We start from the raw sequence: 12799 nt of genomic DNA on the forward strand, positions 1-12799 counted from the left end.
CAGAAAAATGAAATAAAGTTAGCTGTTGCAATGTTCCATTTGCCAAACTAAAAACTAGTTGAGGATTTTATATCATGAATAAGGCATATGGTAACCATATCTTGCAGAGCAAATCCTCATTACCCTAACAGTGAGCTTGTATTGTGTAAACTGCTGTGTACCCAGATAATGCTCTAATAAAGAGCATGGTGTCAAATACACAATGCAAGCTATTATGTGACTGTAACCAGGTGAACAGATCTTTGGTGTCATTTCATTCATTTTACAAAATACATTTTCATCCCTGCACTTCAATGATTTTTAAGCCTCATGTCACACCAGTGTTTTCTAAACTTTAAAAATATATAAAGAGAAATCTAAAAGTTTCTTGTCTTCTAAAAGAAATTCTTCCAAATTCCCATTTAATTTCAGAGCCATACTGTCAGTCTTACATTATCACAACTGTTTTTCCTAGATTAAAGGTACTATTTTGAAGTAGCATTCTTGAAGACAGATTCTTTCCCTTTCCTAGTCTTCCCCCCCCCCCCCCCCTCTTTTTTAGAATAATGGACCTGACATGCTAGCAAAGCTAACATGGGAGTTTGAGGGGGAGTAATTAGGGTGGGGTTTTTTTCACATCTCCTGAAAGGTGGTAGTTGTCTGCATCAAATTTATTTTCAGGTTCTCGGTAACAGAGAGATGCCAATTCCTGTTTCTGTTGCTGCTTTCAATACTTTTGGCTTCTTATTGCAAAGTAATTTCCACATCTCTAGTGCACAGTCACCTTATGGCCTTTGTGGAAGCCTGCTTTCACTCATCTACAGCACTTGCATCCAGTTTAGTTTAGAAACAGGTTTCCTGTCTCTATCTGTCAGTTTTAAAGTTCATATTTAAAAAAAAGGACTTAAAAAAAAATAGACACCACTAGCTGAAAGAGTAGAGAATTGAGATCTTTGCAGCTTCAATTCATATGAGAGCGATTACTCCAGAATGTTTTCATATGAAAAGTGCATTGTTTCTTTTTAAGGCATGAGCTTCTAAAATGGAAAAGCACGATTATTTGCAGAATAACTGATCTATGGTCATAACACGCAGTATTGTCAAAAGCCTACCTTTCTCATAAATGTAATTGTTTCAGAAATGGTTGCATTTGCTGTGTTTATGGAAATAGAATTCTCCACAGAGGAGTAGGCCATCTTCTCTGCTGCAGGAGATGATACAGTTTTGGATTGACTCAGCAGCAGCTCTTACAGTGACTTCCAATCTAGGACACATCTTTATTTCCAAACCAGATGAAAAAATGCTTTCTCAAAAAGAAAGTAGGTCACAAGATACAGCAATTACTCTTTAAAATATTAGAGAATACACTTTTTCACAGGATACACAGAGGGTACAGTTTTAGCTTGTTACTTTCAATATTCACAGTAAAATGCTTCTGAAAAATAATCTATTTAAGTGTAGCTTAGAGCCATCAAGTGCCAGTTTATTTTGTCCTGCAGAAATATTTATAAGATACCAAATGCCTGCTGAGTTACTCTTTTTGTGTTTGGACTTGCTCAACCAGCTGTGCACTACATCAATGCTGAAAGAGGTTTCTTGCAAAGATTGAAGCTTCACAGTTTTCATCTGTTCCAACTAAAGCTCTATATCAAAGAATAAACACAAAGCTCCCATGCTCTAGATATGCAGGATAAGACATTGATCATCAGGATAGCTTGTGTAGTGAAGATGCCATAATGCCCTTTGGGTTTGGGATATCTATGTTGTACGGTAAGACTTCCCTATTGAGGCAGATTGTCCTGAATGTTTACAGTCACTTAAATTTGTGGCGAAGGAACAGTGAGGAGACCAGTTGGCTTGATCTTGTTGATTCCTCCATCTAGGATGCAGACCCTTGGGTACTTGTTTTTCACTAGATGAGCTGCAAACTGAAACAGATATATCGTTAGCACACTGCATATTATAGTCCTTAAATCTAAGTAACTTTGTGTTAAGTAAGGCAAGTTAAACAAAAGAAAAAATTATCGAACCCCTAGAAGTTCGTTCTTTGCACCAACTAGTCCAACACAGGAACCCAGGCCTGTTGAAACAGCTGGGATGAATTTGGTGGTCATGAAAGTGTCACAATGATAACCCTGAACTTTATTTATTTCTGCTTAGGCAGGATTTTACCTCATTCTAACAGGATTATTTAATCTCAGAGTAACCCCTCTCAAAGCATGAAATAACATATTTTTCTCTGCATTAATCTAACTCCCAGCTGTTTTCTGTAGGTTCCCAAGTGTACAAGCATCACAGTTTGGTAGTATAGTCATTTGCTTACCTGTAAATTTGTCTGACGAGACTTGATTTCACAGATATCAGACATGAATTTGGGATCCAGCAGCTGTACTCCCCCCACCCCTTCAACCTGCCCATAGGCAGGTTACATAGTGCAAGCACACACCCCACAACCCTCCCCTGCAGTCCTTGAAAGCTTCTCTCCCTCTTTCCTCAATTAGTTCATTCCATAAACCAAACACAGCAGTTACCAGTTTCCATGTAGCAACTTCATGAAAAGTTGCTACACTGATGAAGGAACAGTATTTTTTATATCAAAATAATGATAATGATAAAATCAAAATAACAAAAATTTTGTATCAAAATCCAAAACCAAAGGAACAATATTTTGTGTATCACATATCAAACTTACCCTTTAAATACTGACTGCAATACATTAAAAAGCAAGCCACCAAAATGGATTAATCAGAGAGAAACTATAATAGTTTTACTTTATTTCCCACAGCTGTGAGAAAGACTGCCCTGCCATCCCAGTCTTTGAGACTGTTGCTTTATGCTTGTTTGACAAATTAGTACCATTCAGAAAATCACTGAGTGCTTCCAAATGGGCTATGTAAAACATTTGTAATTTCCTTTTTGACTCTTTAAAATGATTTGTGATGCTATTCCAGAACCCTGTGCAAGCATGATGTTTATGCAGTTAGTTATTTGGACAACAAAATTACCAACTCAAGAACAGCAGTAGGCACCCCATCCAAAATTACTACATGGGATTTCTTTTTATATTTACATTCCTTCTAATTACCTGTGATAGTGTCACAGATATAAGGCAGAACAAGATGTACTACATGATTACCTGATCAAGTCCTGAAATAATCTCTTTAACAGGTAAGAGTTCATAGTAGCAAAGTTTTAAACTCCTTCCACAGCCAGAACTTTTGCTTCACACTGAAGGTTATTTTATATATGCAAGGAATTTATTTCTGTCCACTTGTGTGTCAAACATAGCTACTGCATTCCTTTCTCTGTGTTGCAGGATGGATTTATAACCAGGGAGTGAGCGACTAGTACATAAACTGTAACCACTGAGGACTTGTTGAGGCAGAGTAAGAGGTCACAGTGGATTAGTCAGGGCATTTTGGCTGTTACGTTTGTTTCAGGTACTTGCCTAAGGAAGACCAAAAGAAAGTTCAATCATCTCTTCCCCCATTACTTTGGGTCAGTCAGTACAGCATTCAGAGGATTAAATGAAAAAATCACCACAATCAAAAAGTTAGACTGTATGTAGATGCTAGTTTTAATGAGAAAAGTAAATGCTATGCTTTTAGAGAGGCTTTGTGATGCAAAGATGGTGTAATAGGCTCAGATGATATCACTAGGAGAGACCAACTACCTTTCACTATAATCACAGTCCATAAAGATATGGCAAAACAGAGACAAAGATATTTCTTTGTCAAAAATAGCACTCAACTGTGCATACCCTGAGCTACAAAAATAGTATATATTCCTAGTGAAATACTCCTGCCAGACATCTCTACTTCATATGTACATATCTATCACCTCACAGTGCTCTCCACCTGTGACTAATGGATAGTGGTCTGTCTTGGACACCAATGCTGCTCATAGCTGGCAGAACTGAAAAGTGGCAACAAGTGTTCAGACTGACAGGAAGCAGTATGTTATTTGCCAAGTACAACGTCCCATGTGTCAGCAGAGAGGTTCTACTCTACTGAAAATGTTACACTTCTGATAATACACTGTAAACTCTGTTGCAAGTTTTTGGATGCCCTAACCATAATATAACTACCATTCCATGTAATCAGAAAAAAAAAAAAAAAGCAAACAAATGTTTTGTATTTTGGGTTTGACAAATACAGTGTCGCACTGTATTTTAGAACTGCTTTAGTAACCAAGGTATGGCTGGAAGTAAAATTTTCTTCCCTGCATATGACAAGGGGTTCCTTTTTAACCTTATGGTGGGGAACCTCTCGCTTCTTGCAGGGCCTCTGTGAAGCAAGCACTGCAGAATCTGTGGCTGTTAGCAAATGACAGACAGAAGGCACAAGAGCATGACAAGATGATATACCACAAGATGAACTGCCTTTTTTTTTTTTTAAGTTGTCATAGAACTGTCTGTAGTTGTCTACATAGCTTCAGTGAGAAAGGCTGCAAGTACAGCTTAAAATATTGCATCTGAACATCCAGCCAGGGAAAATCCAGCAAGCAGGGAACGTGTTATTGGTACCTCGCTACTGTGGGAATTAGCTGCAAGTCAGGGCCCCAGAGGCATATACATTGCCCATAAGCTGAGAGCTGTCATCAAACTCCAAATATCAGCCTCCAAGAGCTTTGCGCATACACCTGTCTCCACACCGTAAAGAAGAAGAGTCAAGGTTTAACTCATAGGATCGTAGGATTTGATCCAATTAAAGACATTCCTAGTTTTACCTTCTGCCTTCCCACCACTGTGTCACTGCAAGTAGAAACAGTAACTTTTGGTAAAGAGTAGATTTAGAAGTAGTCTCTTACTAGCATTGCAGTCTTCCTAATTAAAACTTTGACTTCTTATAGTTCTGTTCCTCAGTACATATTTGTGCCTTCCAGACAGAAAAGTCTGTCACAGACAAGAACAGGAACTTGTTCACCATATTTCTGAAATGTTCCAACACCACCTGCTATCTTTCCCTGCCAAAATATACTGTACGAAGCTAGTATTTTCAAAACACATGGAAGTGCTATTTCTGGCATGTGCACTAATGGAGGGGCATGGAAAACTATTTGAAATAGCTACACAGACTTCCTCCCTAATGTGACCTTCACTTATGTTCAATATCAGTAACTTAGAAATACAAGAAATTAAGAGAGAGAGAGAAAAAAAAAAAATAAATAAATCGATCTTTCCCCCAAAGTTGAAAAAAACAGTGATCCCAAAAAAGCAAAATTTCATGCATCAAAAAAAGCCCAAGGTGCTCTTCTGAATTAATGCCACTGACTTTCTACAGCAGAAACTGCCACCTTGGACTTCACACATGGGCTCTATTTGCTTTATAAATGCTATCATAAAGTGTCAACTAGAAGTTTAATAACAGGCACCTGACTATGTACTTTGTAGTCCACTAAATAACCTAATTCATGGAGGTGCTCTTAAGACAGAAGAAAACATGGTGAGGAGATAAGCAAATGGGTTACATCACCCTTAGTAACCTGTAAACCACACCTACATTTTAAAAAGAGATTTATTGAAACATATAAAAGTAGTGCACAATTATATTTCCATTATACAGGTTGATTTTAAATAGAAATGAAACTCTGTCATTTATAAGGTGATTATACTTTCTCAAATTTATCAAATGTTTGTGCTGACATTACTTTTGAGATACATCTGTTTCCCCATACCACCAACGGATCACAGTCCTCTGTAATGCTTCTGTTTTCATTTGGACAACAACACTACTTGGTGGAAAGAGAGTTATGCTTATCCGAGGTAGAGGATTAAAGGGATGCTACAAGACTTTAAGCCTTTTCCTTCTGCCTCAAGTGGCCTTTCCTCAAAACATACTTCCCCCAAAAGTTCAGTTACTGTGTTTTTACTGGCTGTATCTAGTATTTAAATTGAACTTCCTCTTGCTACTTTCACAGCAAATATTATATATGAAAGGATGAATAGGTGAGCAACTTGTTTAATAACTACTATGGGATGGCTTTGGTGAAAACTTTGGAAACACTGTTCCTCTATTAAGTAATGCATCAATCAATTCCACATAAAACACCCTTCCTGGTAGGTATAACTGAGCCAGAAAATTGTAATTTGCATTTGAAAGCAGTCAGCTAAGACTCTTTCATGCAGATACAAGAAGTCAGGCTTTCAAAGACAGACAAGATCACAGCAAATTTGTATCAAAATTTGGGCAAATACTAAACATTTTACCCTGTATTGGTGTTGCTCTCAATACAAACAGCATAACAGGACCGGTCCTTTAAGTACCATCAAGAACCTTAATAACGTGCACATTGGAGCATTTATCAAAATGTTTCTACTACCCTGTTCCAAGCAGTAAAATCACAGCTTTTAAGCGTGCTGAATGTATTACACCAGACACATCACATTTTTAGACTGTCTACAGCAAAGAGTCTAATAACATAACAGCTTGAGCAGCACCGTTCCCAGCACCCTTTGGGCTAGCCATCAGGGTTGCTCTGTACACATTATTCACTTTCACAGACATTCTTTTGACAGGTTGTAATTAAAGGGCAAGTTGGGAGGGAAGGAGGAGGACCATACTGTACCAGAACACCCAAAAAAGACCGTTGTGACAAATGTTACCAGGGTATAAAATATCATACTCTGAAAGAGTCAGAAGAAAAAGAGATACTTTAGAAGCTGGAGGAGAAATATCAACCCAATTTTGTAGTACTCATCCATTGACACAAGATTATTATTAGTTTTTCATTTGTAAACACATGCTACACAAATCTCTTAGGGACTGCAGTCTGTTTTGCTGTATGATTTCAGTCAAAAGTTCACCACTCCGAAAGCACACCATAGTCAAGATGGTCAGTCTAGAGCTTTTTAGACAACACTTTCCATATGCCACAAAGCAGACTGAGCACACAAGGTTATTTTTAGTCAGCTCCTTCTTATATTAAAGGGTTCCAGATAAATGAAATGGCACTTCAACACCAAGGGAAAGTTAGGCACCTAAAGCCTCCGATATCAACAAAACATTGCCTATTTAATGGTTACAGTATTAGCACAAACCGAATGGAAGTACAAAACACAAAAAGCACAACTTTGTGCAAACACATAATATGTAAAAAAAAAAACCCACCAAAAAACCAAGAAAAAAAAAGAAAAAAGTAAAAGAGTGCAGAACTTACTGCTCTAACAAGATCAAGGAAAAATTCTTTACATGCAGACCTGGCCAAAATGGAGAAATTTCCATTCCATCAGTACAAAAAACACGGCAGTAACTTAAAGGACTAACATGCAAAGATTTGAAAATAAGCCTACACAAACAGGTATTTAATGGCTGGTTTCAGAATAAATTTTACTGAGAATGAAAGTAAGAGTAAATACCTAAATTTATCAAAGTAATAAGTTTTAAACACCTGCATTTTTAATTTTCCACTTAGAAATTATAAGTAAATAAAAAAAACAGCTGAGAGCAAGCACTTGAAAATGAAAACTCAATTGCAGAGAGTTAGCTGTTTTAACACAGCTAATTTATACTGACCAAAATATATTCACTACACCCAATATGGCTGAAGGAATTGTAAAATTAAAATGCAGAAAGTAAACCTATTCTATTTTTGATTCAACAGAAAATAAAAACAGCTGTTTGTGAACAGAAATAGTATTTTTAAAAAGATGCATAACAGTTGGCTTGAATATAAAAAAGGAAGCATGAGTCTTTCCGAAAGATTCTACCCCCCTCCAAGTCTAAAGATTGCCCTAGATGTTGAAAAATGATCAAAGAAATACTTGAAAGTTAAAAACCTTTCTTTGTGATTTGCAGTACTTTTTACTAACACTACCCAAACTGCCAGTTTTGTCCTGTTTCTTCTTAAACTCCAGGACAAAAGTCTTTGGACCTCCCACACAATGTACACATTCCCTCCTGAAGCTGTCAGTCAGTCAGTCCTCTTCAAAAGCTGATTCAGATACAGTTTAGAGAAAAGCAAAACAACACTGCCTGAGACAAGCAGTCTGGATACTGGAATTGCCAAATTCACCAATACCATTCTAGCTGGCAATATCCTTACACAAGTCTCCCGGACCTGTAACACATTTACTAGTTCATTACCATCTCTATTTCAGTTATCACTATTTCAGATTCTCTGAACCAGAATACCAGGAAATATAAAACACTGTCTCAGAGCAGAAAAACAGCCCCAGAAAGTGGTAATTCTACGTTATAATGTAGTAGCCCTGAGCGATATGGATACAACCTAATCCATGCAAGCTCATGCAAGGACAAGGGTGCTCTTTCAGAGGTGCAGCCCACAAAGACAGTATAACCACAGCCAAGACTGATGTGCCTGAAGGAAACCCTGGAGCCTGACAGCACCACTTCAGAATTCAGGTTCACCATCTCGTATCTTTCCTGGCCTTACAGATCTCACAAACGATTGAGAAGAGTTGAGATTCTGCTTGCCAGCATCTCTCAGAAGTCAGACTTATTTTGACAGAAAAAGCTGAGGACTCCACAATTCCTCATCTCAGAAACATCCAAACCTCTGTGTAGTAAGGCACGCAGATAAGCCAAACAACATCTACATCAACCAACCAGCTAGGATTTCCAGTAACTGTACCCATCAGTATCAGTATAGATTAAAAAAAGAGAACCTATTTGGGAGTTTCAGAAATAGCCTGCTTTCCTTGGCACCTAATTCAGAAGAAGAAAAGGAACACTCAAATTCTGCTCCTGAGCCTCCATTTTTCATTTCTTCTCCTTTCCTTTTTCATACCTAGCTGGAAAAGGAGAATATTTAGATCATCTCTGCTGTACCAGATGCATTCAGTGCAAACTAACCAAAGCCACTGACAGGGGCAGAATTACGACAGCATAACACAACTCCTGGCTGGCAGCCCAAGTGTCTTTCTCCTGCCACATGAAGAGCAATGTACTGGCAACAGCAGCTGGGCTACTTTCTGTTGATGAAGGAGAACATTCATACATGTTACAATAGTTAAAAGGACTAAGTAAAATAATACAGACTTTACAGAATAAAATAATGAAGACTTAACCATGTTCTTGGGCAGAGTTACAACCAGGAGGATTGTTGCTGATTAACTAAACCTTTCAATCTCTTCAAAATACAAGCTTAATCTCTTCCTCTTTAAAAGCAACAAAGAGGTGCCTGATGATTCCAGTAGGCTCTGAGTCTGAATGCAGAAGGGAGGGTGATGCTTTAACAAAATCAACATGAAAAAAGAACCATTCTGGAAATCAAAGGGAGCGCCTCCATCCCTGCAAAGAGAAAATATCTTCAGTTTTCATTCCACTTGTTCAATCACTTTTCTGCAGAGAATATTTACAAGGAAATGTAGAATCTAAAAAGATGTATAGTGGAAACATCTCAAGAAGTTTATTGCCTAATTTCTATTTACTTTCACTCTAGAAGTTCCATTAGGCCCTTCTAACTAAATGTCTCTGTCTTTAGAAGCACAAATGCACCTGCCTTTAATATTCTATGTAACACCTAATCTTCAGATCACCCTATGAAGTTTCATGGTTATCCATCTGTGTTTTTAAGACAGGTTTGTAACAAGAAACCAGCTTCAGCATGCAGAGACTTGCTTCTCTGGCAAGGCCTTTTTAAAAGGCCTACGGAAGATGACAACAAAATCACACAAATTCATTGGTGGTAACTGGACACTTTAACCTATGTATTTCAGTCTTCATACAAGAAGAAATGCATTTTTGATAGTGTGCTGAGAGACAGAAAATGTTACTTTCATATAGGAGAATTTTTTTTTTTCAGGCTATGAATATGTTACACAAAAAGAATCTTGAACTTGACCCTCTCCCTCTTGCCTTGGAAAGGGTCAGAAAGGTCTTATGGAAGATCAGGACTGCTTGACTTTGCTTTGGAGATAATTCATATATTTTATCTATTAGCTACTGTGATGTAACGACTACTTTGCTTCAGTAACTTGTAGAAATTGTCTAGACAACCTATTTATAACAGCATAACTTATCTAGACAAAAATATTCAATGTAGCAATCAGAAGTTACAATTTAGAATTTATTTTCCTGCTATAAAGACAGATTTTCTTAAGCCTTGACTTACAGTTTAGCTAACTGTCTTTTTCCAAGGCAAGAAATAAATGAGTTGCAAATTATTGGACAGATTAAAGTATCCTGTATACTTTATTCTGTTATAGCATTTAATTGACAATAAAACACATACATTAAACCACCAGGGAAACATATAAATTAAACAACCACATCACACAAGTAGAAGCATGTCACTGTCAAAATCGAGTTGCTGGAGCATGATTTAGTATCAGGTAAGGTTTTTATCCTGTTTTAATTTCAGTCTACATTGCAATAATACCGACAAAAAGATGGAAATGGAAACAAATAATGGCTTAGCACCTCAAAGTTGACTGAAGGAGGGGAGATGAAGTAGTAACACTGCCCTTCCAAAAAAGACCCAAAGCAATCTCCATGCTACATATGCATAACTATGATCCGCCTTTGCACTTGCTGTATCTCAGACTTTGAAAGTGACAAAAGTCAGGAGACATGCTATTTGCCATGCACCAAAAAAAAAAAAAAAGCTACAGTTGAGGACTCACTGCCTATTCAACTATTATACTCCCAGCTGTAATGATCCCTTGCCCATACTGGAATTTACAAGGTACTTATTTACCAATGGATGTGGGAAAGGGGAGTTTAATTCACTTAAGAGATGCTGCCACTTAACATATTTAGAAGTTAAAAATCAAAATAGAATCTGTTTGATTAACTCCAGCATAATGCCTTTTATGTAGAGGTTTCCTGCTGTTTTCAAAGACAAACAAGTATCTGCTCTGTTAACAAGTGCCCAGAATCCCCTAGGAGAAGAAAGGCTGGCACAAAGTGAGCACCAGCCTAAAGGAAGGAATATTCTGCAGAGAAGTGCGAGCCAAGCACCACCACATGATGCCCAGTGCAAGGTCCTCTTTACAATACCTTTATGCTGTTAATGGCACATTCAGTAAGGCTCTTGTACATCAGCCAATCTATTAATTTAACTTTTTGAGTGAGTAAATTAAATGGCTTAACAAGCAGGATTACCCTGTTTTAATTCTGTCCTGAGGAACTGTTCAGCTAGAGCCAGAGCTATGCTGAAGTCTGTGGCACTGCTGGCTTCCTTTGCCTCCTGCTGGAACAGTGCTGTAGTGAAGTTTTCAGTTTCCCCTCTCGCCTATCAAGTTCTAGACAGCATTTTCTTTCCAATTTAAATGTTTAATCACCTGGCACCAAATCAAATACAAAAGACAGAAACAGAAAAGAAGTGTGAAAAAGGGAAAAAGGATTTTTCTACATCTGTTTGGGACGTTCAACTTTGCTTTATTTAAATTTTTAATTTATTTAAATGATGCCAAGTAGGCTACTAATATGAAACACAACTGAAAGATTCAACCTTCTAATTACAAATAGCCCCATAAATAATCAGTGTTTTTTCACACTTGCCCCCACTTCTCTCAGTCCTGCCTAAATTTAAACCAAACATCTAACAGTGCCAATCTGCATATTTTTAATGGAGTAAATATCAGTGAACACTTCCAAAAAATTCTCATTTATGGTGGAGGGTACAATTTGTGGCTCATTCCTTTTCAGCTGGAAATGCGTAACTCTGTTTAGAAAAAATACATTTTAAGCTGAACATATTATAACAGTTCTTTGGACAAAATTGTTTTTGTTTCCACACATTCACTCTTGCAATTTTTCATATGACTGGATTACCTAGTAAAATTTAAAAATTAATAGCTATTGTTCTTGTCAAGCCTCAAGCTACATAGTATTGGGTTGGTTAAGTTCATGAGTGGCAGACAGTTCTATGCAGTCATGCAGAGTAAAACTGAAACTGGCCTCAAAAAATAATCCACAAAAAGGAGTTCTAAGTTTTATCAACACAGTCAAATTGAGGCTGGTTTTGTATGTACTTTAAGGGTGTGATAGAAGTGGTGAGTTCCTAGCAGTATTTAGGCTCCAGTATTTAATTAATTTGTGGTCAAACTGGTCAGTCCAGTATTTTGTTGCTATTTAAAACTCTACACACCCTTTAGTTAGACTTTCAAGAACTCTAAAAGCAAATCAAGAGGCAAAGCAGCATTTCTCTTTTATGAAAAGCTATAATATTGACAATGCCAGGTAAACCAGGTCAACATTGTCTCAGTTACATAAAGTCTGGGTTTAGAGGATAAGGCAGCACCCTCACACATGACTGAAGTACTTGCACTTTCAGAGCACATTGCAAGTTTTCTTTAGCTGCACTGCAAAGGAAACATTCAATTTTCATTTAACAAAACTTTAAAAAAAAATAATCTAAGTTTGCATAAGAAGTGTCACTATGTTACAGGAGAAAATGGTATCATCTTAGCTATGGTGTAACCCACAACCAGCACTGTAATGCCTCTGTGTCCTTTCTTTCCTTCAGACACTTGTTTCAGGTTGTTTCTTCATTCTGTTTTAAACAGAATACTTAGAGTTTCTTTGTTTCAGAGAAAACATTTCTGACTGGTCCTGGAAAACAACTCCCAGAAAATGACTTGGTAGTACTTGGGATATCTCCCATAAAAACACTCATTAGTGAATACCAGAGCACTTTCTTTTTCCTGTTCCTACTCCTCAGGAGGTTCATGAATGGTTAGGGTCTCACTGAGATAAATGAGGATGTTCAGAGATTTTAAAATGTAATTGTTGAAAGCAGCTGCATAACCACCATCAAACGTGTAAAGCATCATTTAAATCATCTCCATTTGGCTCTTAGCATTTTATGGATTTTGCATTTGTTCTTTGGGGGGGGGGGGGGGGGGGGGGGGTTT

General features: G+C 37.4%; 1 protein-coding gene across 1 annotated transcript in view; it reads right to left on the bottom strand.

The window, feature by feature from the left end:
• Nucleotides 1-1310: 1310 nt before the first annotated feature.
• The window catches only part of TBCK (TBC1 domain containing kinase), a 115175-nt gene continuing 103686 nt past the window's right edge, over nucleotides 1311-12799 (bottom strand). Inside the window, exon 27 of the mRNA XM_010586226.1 lies at nucleotides 1311-1907. Within this exon, the coding sequence (XP_010584528.1) occupies nucleotides 1797-1907 (111 nt within the window). The 3' untranslated portion in view covers nucleotides 1311-1796. The remainder of the gene's footprint in view (nucleotides 1908-12799) is intronic.

This window comes from Haliaeetus leucocephalus, unplaced genomic scaffold (genome assembly GCF_000737465.1).
Source record: "Haliaeetus leucocephalus isolate CR32 unplaced genomic scaffold, Haliaeetus_leucocephalus-4.0 Scaffold140, whole genome shotgun sequence".
Lineage (NCBI taxonomy): Eukaryota > Metazoa > Chordata > Aves > Accipitriformes > Accipitridae > Haliaeetus > Haliaeetus leucocephalus.